Source organism: Leguminivora glycinivorella, chromosome Z (assembly GCF_023078275.1).
Source record: "Leguminivora glycinivorella isolate SPB_JAAS2020 chromosome Z, LegGlyc_1.1, whole genome shotgun sequence".
Classification (NCBI taxonomy): domain Eukaryota; kingdom Metazoa; phylum Arthropoda; class Insecta; order Lepidoptera; family Tortricidae; genus Leguminivora; species Leguminivora glycinivorella.
Window position 1 is genome coordinate 39,951,955 of NC_062998.1, and position 10,219 is coordinate 39,962,173.

The 10,219-nt window shown below is 38.9% G+C and overlaps 1 protein-coding gene across 1 annotated transcript; it reads left to right on the forward strand.

The window, feature by feature from the left end:
- Positions 1-563: 563 nt before the first annotated feature.
- LOC125240488 lies at positions 564-3,063 on the forward strand. The gene is made up of 2 exons (XM_048148382.1): positions 564-1,308; positions 2,789-3,063. The coding sequence occupies exons 1-2, from the start codon at positions 1,182-1,184 to the stop codon at positions 3,061-3,063; spliced, it is 402 nt and encodes a 133-aa protein (XP_048004339.1). The 5' UTR covers positions 564-1,181.
- The last annotated feature ends 7,156 nt before the right edge of the window (positions 3,064-10,219 follow it).

Genomic DNA, 10,219 nt, shown 5'->3' on the forward strand with positions numbered 1-10,219 from the left:
AGTTTTAGTTATCCACTAAATCTTAATTCATAAGAACATAGTTGTAGCACGTTGTAGTAACATATGTAACCGTTATCAATTATTTACTAGTTTTAATCTTAACATCCACCTTAGAAATATGGCGTAATCGAATATACGGCCGAATGTTCAGTTCGGTAAGAGCTGATCCGAATGAGCGGCAAATCCATATTCGGCCCATCACTAATATATATATATATATATTAGACATGCGCGCCGCTCGGAAAAAATCGGGCGGCGGCGCGCCTCGAAAAAATCGTCGGCGGCGGCGTAACGCCGGCGGCGTGAGATTTTTTTTCAACTTTTTAAATATCACTTTCATGGGGTTAAATATTAATGAAAATCTTATTTATAGTATATTATGCAACCGTTTTTTAAGACACTGGGTAATAAAGTGAGAGGCATGGGTACCAGCAGCAGTGTCCCTTCGGCGGCTTTTAATATGAGGCGCGGCGTAAGACAAGGTTGCGTTCTGGCGCCAACGCTCTTTGGTATTTTCTTTTCGGCACTACTCAGGGCAGCTTTTGATGAATGCGATGTCGGAGTTCATCTGCACACCAGAAAGGATGGGAAATTATTCAACATCAACCTCCTAAAGTCAACTAGGAAGCGGTATGATGTATAAGTCCGTAAACTGCTGTATGCTGATGACGCTGCACTTGTCGCAAACTCGGAAGAAGAGCTACAAGAGTTGATTAACGGGTTTGGTCGTGCATGCCGAGCTGTTTCAATGAGTGTGAACACCAAGAAAACTGTAATAATGGTCCAGGGCACCGATGTACCACCAGCAATCACACTTGATCAAGTAACGCTTCAGTCTGTTGATAATTTTTGTTATCTGGGATCAACCACAACATCAAATTACTGCATAAATAAGGAAATAGATACCCACATTGGAAAGGCCGCAACAACTTTTGGAAAACTCTCTAAGCGAGTTTGGGCTAATAACAAGCTTACCATTTCCACCAAGGTTCACGTTTACAAAGCCTGCGTCCTTAGTATCCTGCTGTACGCGTCAGAAACGTGGACCACCTATTCCAAACAAGAGCATCGCTTAAATGCATTTCACATGCGTTGCCTTCGAACCATAATAGGAATAACTTGGAAGGATCGGGTTACCGGAAGCTGTTCTTTCAAGGACCCAATGCAACAGCATAACGGCTATGCTGAAACAGAGACGACTTCGTTGGCTGGGACACGTTCACAGAATGGACCCTGACAGATTGCCTGGCGAAGTCATGCTCGGACAGATTGCCGAAGCCAAGAGACCGGTTGGGCGACCCTTTCTCCGTACAAATACAAATACAAATACAAAATCATTTATTCAGCAAATAGGCCACGGGGGCACTTTTACATGTCAACATTACAGAGTATTCATTAAAGTTAAACAAATGAAATTAATAGAAATATTAACTAAAAATATTAATCATAAGCAAAGTAGCTATACACTGATATAGAATTAGAGATGTATAAAGTCTCTAAATGTCATATTATTACTAACTATAATCAATACATAAAGAAAGTGCAAACAGATACAAAGATAAAAGAAATCTATAATACTTCAATAGTTGTAAAAGACTGAATATTACAAGTAAAAATATTATACTTAGTCTCCAAGAGTCAAATTTTATAAAATTAAAATATTTAAAAGTAAAAACCTTTGTCAAATAATACAAAAAAAAAATACAGAAAATGAACAGCTAAATTACACATTTCAAGAGATGTACAAGTCTCTAGTTGTCAATCATTAAAGAACAAATCAAGTTTACAAATAAGGGCCAATCAAGGATACAAATTAAGTTTAAAAATATAATCAAAATCTCAGAGATGTATAAGGTCTCTAAGTGTCCAAAAAACTAACATTAACTTAATCAAACGACAACAAGGTCATTAAAGTAAGGAATCTATTTTAAAATAAAATATAATCAAAATCTCAGAGATGTATAAAGTCTCTAAGTGTCCAAAAGCTAAAATTAACTAAATTAAACGACAACGTGATGGTCTCTAGTGTCATCCTTAAGACATTACTTACTTAAGTTTAATTCTTACAAGAACCGAATGTAGTGTCTCGCAATCCGCTCAAAAGTAAAGTTAAATAATCTAACAAAACATGTGGCCCAGGTAAGCTTGAACAGACCAGTCTCCACAAACAGCACCCGTTCACGAGTATGACGCGTATCTCAGCCATCGCCTCCCTCAACCTCCATTCGGGAAGGTGGCGACCCGATCAACACGCCACCGTAAGCAAAGACTTTTAAGCGAGCATGACATGTTCAAGCTAACAGCAAATTGACAAAAGAAAAATCGACACAGTGAAACACGACATTAAGCTTGTAGGTGACATTAAAGAGGGCAACAATGCCTAGTATAGCTATACATAACTAATTACATGCTCAACGTGACTTAGAGATGTAAAGGTCTCTAAGGGTCAGTGTACTATCATACTTTAAATAAATTTTATATAACTACGCTATATAATGAAAACAAAAATCTTAGAGGTGTATAAGGTCTCTAAGCGTCCTACTAACATAACTAATGATACAATACAATCACATGAGAAAAATTACGCTGTGTCATTTTTACTGGATACTAGTACGGTTGTATTACAAACTTCTGCTACCATAATCAAGCTACTGGCTTAAAGGCATTTTTATCATCTATAAAATCATTTACCGTATAGTAAGCTTTACCTAGCAAACAGCGCTTAACATGTGACTTAAATTTGCCGAGTGGCAAGTTCACTACATCAATGGGGATTTTGTTATAAAAAGTTTCAAGGACTCCTGCAAACGTGACATGAATGGCTTCAATATTCCATCTTGTAGCTGGGAGGAGCGTGCGGAGATGAGACCGGAGTGGCATCGTAGCTTGAGGGAGGGAATGATAAAGCATAACGAGCTTATTAGGCTGGACCAACTCCAGCAAAAGCGTCTCCGTAGAGCTGCTGGACCACCCCAGGAGTCAAGGCACATTTGTGATCGATGCGGCAGAAAATGCCGATCCGCCATTGGCTTGTACAGCCATCATAACCGATGTAGGCTGTAGAAGTGTAGACTGCCTACTCATAATACCTACCTTTTACTTAGTCGCTGCAAGTGCTGCAACTATCATCTGGAGAGATGCTGTGGCCACTGGCCAATGCTGATGACTCCCAGTTCTTATACTAGATAACTAGAACTGGAAACTGTTCAGAAGACCTTCTGCAAGTTTTCCTTGCACTTTTACCCTTGCCCAAACCTGATGACTCACTGGCTCATTCCTCAAAAGAGAAAGTGGACTTTCCTTGCTCTCTGTTGGTCGCTTTGTCTTCTTTTCAATATTGCCTGGGTTCAACCTAGCAAATAAGCGTTGAAAAGGGATGTCCGCTTGCTGGTTTGAAAACAGTTTTAAGTACCTTGAAAACCACCAGCTCAATATCACCCGGCAGTACGGTCTTCGTCTTCGCTATGGTCGAGGCGCTGGAGACCTCTTTGTCTACCTTACTTGTCGTTGCGCCACAGCTATAGAGAGCACTGGCTGTTAGCCTGGTTATCACAAAGGCCTTTTATAGGTTTTGGCGTAAGGCTCTTCTCTTTAAACTGACCTCGTACTGTCTTCCTAAAGGGTTGTGCACATTGGTTCCTGCTTCCTGTTTAGGCGAACCATTTCAGTCGTCACTATCGGAATGAGTATGCTTGAACTATAAGCTCATAAACGTTGGCATATCCTAAGGATCTGTACTGTTTACCTTGTTCTTTCTGCAATTCAATGATTTATTGTTTTCTAACAATATTTACTGCTATACAGATGATAACACTACCGATAGCCGTTATACAGGTAGTGCAAAAATGCCTCCCCTGAGCTGTTGTCGGAGTATAGGAATTAGGATGCAACCTTGTGTTTGAGATCGAGACGTTTTTGGTCTCAAAATTGGATAATCTTAACCTAGCCCAGTTAAAACAAAGTATAGTTAGTGCGTTTTCAACTAGTTACCGGTAAGAAAACACCATTTGTCACGGCGCCAAAGTTTCAGGGCATCCCTTTTACCATCTCTAACCAAAAGTATAGATACTTGGTGCTGGTATTACGAACCATATCCAGTTTCGAAGTCATGTGAAACATGAAGCTAAAGGGATTTGGGTTCTATTAACGATTGAACAGGGCCAAACTACCGGGTCAGCGTCAGCGACTTTTGTTATATAAAGCGCAGGTTCGACCTTAATATTGAGTACTGTCCCCCATCTCTGGTCTGGCACTCCGCAATACCAGCTCCTTCCGCTTGACTCCATCCAACGGCGGCGGGCAGTTCGGTTTATCAGCAAATTTATTGACGGCTTAGATTAGAACCTGTCAGCCTTCGCAGCGCCGTTGGAATGTGTAGAACATTCAAAGAGAGCGTTTATACAATGGGGATATTAGGAAGAGCTTTTTGTATACTACCGTCTCAAATTGTTAATTTGTTACCCACAGCACTCGCCATTTTTAACCTCTCATAAGCAACGGTTAATTGCATAAAATACTATAATGAAACTAAAGGGACACGGGGTACGCGCGTTTCATTAGTTTGTTTATATTCAATGGATTTTAATATTATTAATCTCGTATGGTTCTCTATTTCGGCGCGAAATTCAAACTATCGGCGGCGGCGGCGGCGCGCTGGCTCCTTTCAGCGGCGGCGCGCTGCGGCGGCGCGCATGTCTAAGGCAGCGTTCCCACTTATGCGTCGCGTGTCTCGGGGCGCGCAAAGGGCGTCCGCGCCACGCCACCTGAGTGTAATTCAAAAAGCGTCTCCTCAGTACATTTTGTATAGGAAGGACGTAAGGCGCGCCGCCAAGCGGCGCGGCGCGCGCCCCGCCGCCGCCACGCCACCTGGGGCGCGTCTTACGTCTTTCCTATACAAAATGTACTGAGGAGGCGTTTTTTGAATTACACTGAAGCGGCGTGGCGCGGACGCCCGTTGCGCGCCCCGAGACACGCGACGCTCTGGTGTGGCCGGTCACTTATATATGTCGGAGCCGGTAGCTCTACGAAAGCATCAGGGGCCTGGCACCAGCTCCATGGTGGGCGGAAACGGTGGGCATATCACACACACACAAGTGACACAAGTCCAATAAATGTTTATGCAATAAATTATGTAACTGGTAACGAATATTACTAAATCACAACGACAGTTAATTAAGTTCCAAATCACAAAGAAATCACACCAAGTCAATCAAAGCTTTAACATCACCAAGTTATCAGAAACGGAAACGAATCCGTGGGTCAAGTGGTACAAGTCGGTACTTAAAGCGCACACGTAATCTCACGGCACGGTTCTGGGATAGCGCGCGGTCGCGCGTCTATATTCAACCATGTCCCAAATCTTAATGCCCTCTTGGCACCTCAAGGAATGCTTATAATAAACAACTAATTTCATTACGTACCACATCGGACCCACGGCTACGTTCGGCGGTGTTTATAATATCCGCCCCGTCTCAAAGAACAAAGATATCACTGTGACAATTCCGCTAATGCTGTTAATGTAAACATTGGACCAGGAATGTGGGCCACCTTCACGGGCCTCAGCCACTATAGGGTTACAGGTGCCTTGCGCCGACACGGCGATCCTGACTGTCACACGTCCCAGTGTGCCCAATAAAATCGCAGGCTTTCAAAAGAAGTTCAATTTTAATCACTCATTCTGCTCGGCTATCCTGCCATCAAGTCACAACTATGACAGAAAGTTAAGTTCCCAAAATCCATGCCACAACTTATAATCAAGTTGTCAATGTATCAAAACCAATATTCACATAAAACACAGATCAGAAACAGCCCAAAATCGAATTTCACAAATTCGACACAAATCAATTGTCTCAACATCAATTCAGGCCACACGCCAAAACAGATCACAAAGCAACCGTATTCCTCCTGCTTGTCACTACCACCGCGCAGTCTCCGTACCAGCTACACTGGGTTAGGAATATGACCTACGGCTACAGCTAGCAACCAAGGCAGTAGATAACGTTGCAAAACACAATGCCAACCATGTGACATCAAAACTCAGAAACACGGCATCCATGTGTATCATCACACCTCGCCGACACGGGCTGATCCTGACTGTTCACTAATTTCATCAACAGATGATCATTAACCATATTTCATGAGAACGTAACAATCTGACATTGTAGCGCCACATCGCACGCACCTATTAGTGCATATTTTGTTGTTATCAATGCACAAAATCAATTTGTGTCGAAGAATCGAAGAAATCAACAAGAAGTATCAATTTGTATCGAAGGAAATTAATAAGGTATCTTAAATGGACTTTAAAACTTCAAATAGACTTAAGTTGATTTCCTTTGTGATTTCGTAAATGCATTCAATATCAATTCACAGCGTAGATTTCCTCACAATTGTTATACTCACAAATAACTATCTACGCTTCTTCATAATTTGTTTTTACACTGCTGCTTAAATAGCCTTCATACTGCTGTTCAAGTGCTATTCATCCACACAATTTTTTTATATTTTTTTTTAACATTTAGCATGACTAGGTTATCATAATCACCAAATGAATGTCACGATGGTCAGTAGTATTCTTCAATATGCTATAAACAATTCACTGGGATTATAATTCTACAACAATAACCTTAATTACTGTATTAAAAGAGCTCAACACCATACCCCATTTCTCTTCATTGCTTCCTTGCTCTTCATTGCTATCTTGAATAGAATTCTTAATTTTGAGCATTATGCGCTCAAGCATACTATGCCAGTGCTATATTATACCATATATACGGGGAAAATTTGTCTTCGTGACTCAATTTAAGTTTATTTGCTAGCCATCGGCCATAAACTAATATTGTGATAGTAAAGCTTCTACAGTCTCACATGACCAATATTCAAGTAATACCTAAGTAGTAGGTAATAACATTCTTTTTTTTTTGTCATCGAACACACACGATGTCACAACGAAGCTTATCCGGACTAAATTTTCTTCTTCAAGTACAATTTAAATATATCTTCCAATTAATAATACATTATCATTGTTTATTCAGGAAACGGCAAAAACTTATTATGTCCAAGAATCATGTTTAGGTAGGTACTTTATTGCTTCAGCCAAAATGTGAAGTAATCGAATGTGCTTTATCAAAAAAAATAACTAAATGAACTGAAATGAAATGGTCAACACTGTCAACAGTGTATCTAATTCATTTTTGATAAGAAACATAAGATTTCGAAGTATATTTAGAAGATATGTACTGTACAAGTACAGTACTGTAACTTATTTTTTATTTTTTTTTTTTTTTTTAGATTATGAATGTTCAGTTCAGGGTCTCCTAATTAATTGTTAAAAATCTCTGGCTCTTGTATTTTGCTTCAACAGAAATACTAACAGGACCCATTCGTGTACCGTTTCTATAAACAATAACATAAGTGCTCGATTATACTTTACTTGTACAGAAGCCTCATCAGCTACGAACTCTTACAACAACAACAACATTTGTAACTCGTGATAGTCGTGATGTAAAATGTCGGCATTGTAAGAAAAGCTGTAAATAACTGGCTTTTCTTCTTTCATCATATTTTCTTCCTGTGGTTGTGGTCTAAAACGACGTATTTTGTTGCTTTTACAAAAACAACCATCACACTATAAAGTTACTGATCCAACCAGTACAGTAGCAATATTCTCCAGCAACATAAATGTCTAAAGGACAAGGGCTTGCTAAACCCAACAGACGTTATTTGATGACGCCATTAGAATAAATAGCTCTTTGTTCGTTAACAGATAGGTACATTATAATTTTGTCATTTTTTTTTTTTCATCTCTCCAGAAACGCATCACTGTACCTTAATATTGTTGTTTCAAGTTTATTGTCTTCTTTAACAGAACTGACAGTGAAATCAAAAGCTTAAAGACTTGCAATAACTTTTAGGTAAACCAGGACATGTTATTAGTTTCGTAAACCTTGTTTAAAGTTTCTAAACTTTAAATTATTTATTTAGCAATTAAATAGTCCACAAGGGGCACTTTACACGTCATACGTCGAAACTGACCACGTCTATAATACATCAAACATCAACCAGTTCATTCAAATTAGGTCTCATTTCGCCAAAAATTGTTTCACTTTTCCCAACATATAATTTGTTCAGCCGACTCTGGTCTACCAGATATTAAGGCAATAAACCAATCCAACGGATATCTTAAAAACGACGCAGTAACCCAACAAAATGATTAAAGATGCATTGACAAACTATTCATTCTCAAAATCATATTCAGTTTTAATCAAAATTCAAATGCGTATACCTACTACGCTAACGCTGTGCATTCTCTGCTCAATGGTTGTACCTATTTACTCGCAATCTACCCAAGATTGCCACTTTTTTTTTTTTTTTAATGTTACTTGAGATTATCACGCTTGCCATCACACTACAGGCTGGCCGACACGTACCCATCTCATACAGACTGGACAACTCTGTCACCACCTGAGCCGAGACTAGCCAAGCGACTCTCTCACATATACGACTCACCAACCGGAGTCAAACACAACACAACGAAATCTGGCAACAACGACACCACAAATGCCAATGCCAACACATATCATAAAGAATGCAAGCCTTCTATTTTATGTGGACTACAATGTCCCTTTCTCTAAAAATTATCGAAACAAAGTTTGTCATTGTCTCCTTAATAAATGAAATAGTTCTTAAATCAAACCTCAGTTGATCCTGTTTCATGGTTTTAATAATTGCCACATCTTTATAAATCAAAAGATAAGAATCCATTTCTTTTCATTGAGCATTTAGCAAATTGCATGAAACAAACCAAAATAATCTATCGATGATTCATGAATATCTTGATACTACTTAATTTTTTTTTTTTTAAAGACAATGTTATCAAAGAAGTTCAACTAAATATGTCACGTTACTTGACGACCCGATAATCAAATCAAACAAATTCTCATCACGACAGCACAGTGGGTGCTTCACTGAACATCAGGTACTATCATATGGTAATGTCTTTTCCACCGAGATGTAGATAACACATTAGACTGCATCATTTTCGCTGTTAAGTAATTTATAACCATACAAAAGCTTGATACCTTTAATCAAGTATTCAACGAAAGCAATTATGATTGGCTCAATATTTCGCTATCCAGATTACTTGACAAAAAAAAACACACATTTTCTTAATAATGGTTTCTCACCGGCTAGGCTCTTCTAATTACAACACTAAACAATGTGTAGTTCAGATTCAGTAAACTTTAATTACATCTTATAGTAATTAATACTCAGCATCTCTCTCAGAAATCTTCGAAAAAAAACTTCTCAAAATCAGGTCAACAAAATATCGTTGAAACCATTTAAATGACATGGTCAAGGTTCTGATAAAACATACATTAATCTCTATGGTATCTAAAACAAAAACAAGTGAATAGTCCATTCATGTAATAAAATCTCAGTCATAAAACATTATTCCGTAAGTTCGTCGCATAATGTAATCGACATCAAATAATTACGTTCGATACTATTTATATCGACTTTCTGTTAACACAAGAGTTAACACTTCATATCATATTATCAAAAACATTGAAACTCAACAAAACAACACACAGAAGTGTATAAAGGCTTAATGTCTATTACTTATCTTGTCATCCCAATAGATAAACGATTGCTGTGCAGTCTGGATAAATTCGTAGGTACTGCATCGCAGTGTCCGCAGTCAAAATTGCTGCACTCTGCAACCATCGCGCGACTAAATATCGCAGCACTTATTCCGCTTCCGGAAAGTAATCAAACCAATTGCAGGTGTAATATTTCCATCATATAACATTTCAACAGGTATTTTTATTTATTTTTTTATTTTAGGAAATTCCCATCTTAATAGGTTGCATATTCCATACGGTAGATCCTCAAATCACGAACAAAACAACCTCCAATCGATTTCCAATCAAATTCCAATACATTGTTGATTTCGGAATTTCCACAGCTTTCCCGAATTTTCCTCTTTCACGATCCCACTTCTGATGTCGGAGCCGGTAGCTCTACGAAAGCATCAGGGGCCTGGCACCAGCTCCATGGTGGGCGGAAACGGTGGGCATATCACACACACACAAGTGACACAAGTCCAATAAATGTTTATGAAATAAATTATGTAACTGGTAACGAATATTACTAAATCACAACGACAGTTAATTAAGTTCCAAATCACAAAGAAATCACACCAAGTCAATCAAAGCTT

Coding starts and splice junctions, on each gene's coding strand:
- LOC125240488 (XM_048148382.1), top strand. CDS start 1,182: ATGCTGAAACAGAGACGACTTCGTTGGCTGGGACACGTTCACAGAATG. Junction 1,309..2,788: donor GGTTGGGCGACCCTTTCTCC/GTACAAATACAA, acceptor TTGTTATAAAAA/GTTTCAAGGACTCCTGCAAA.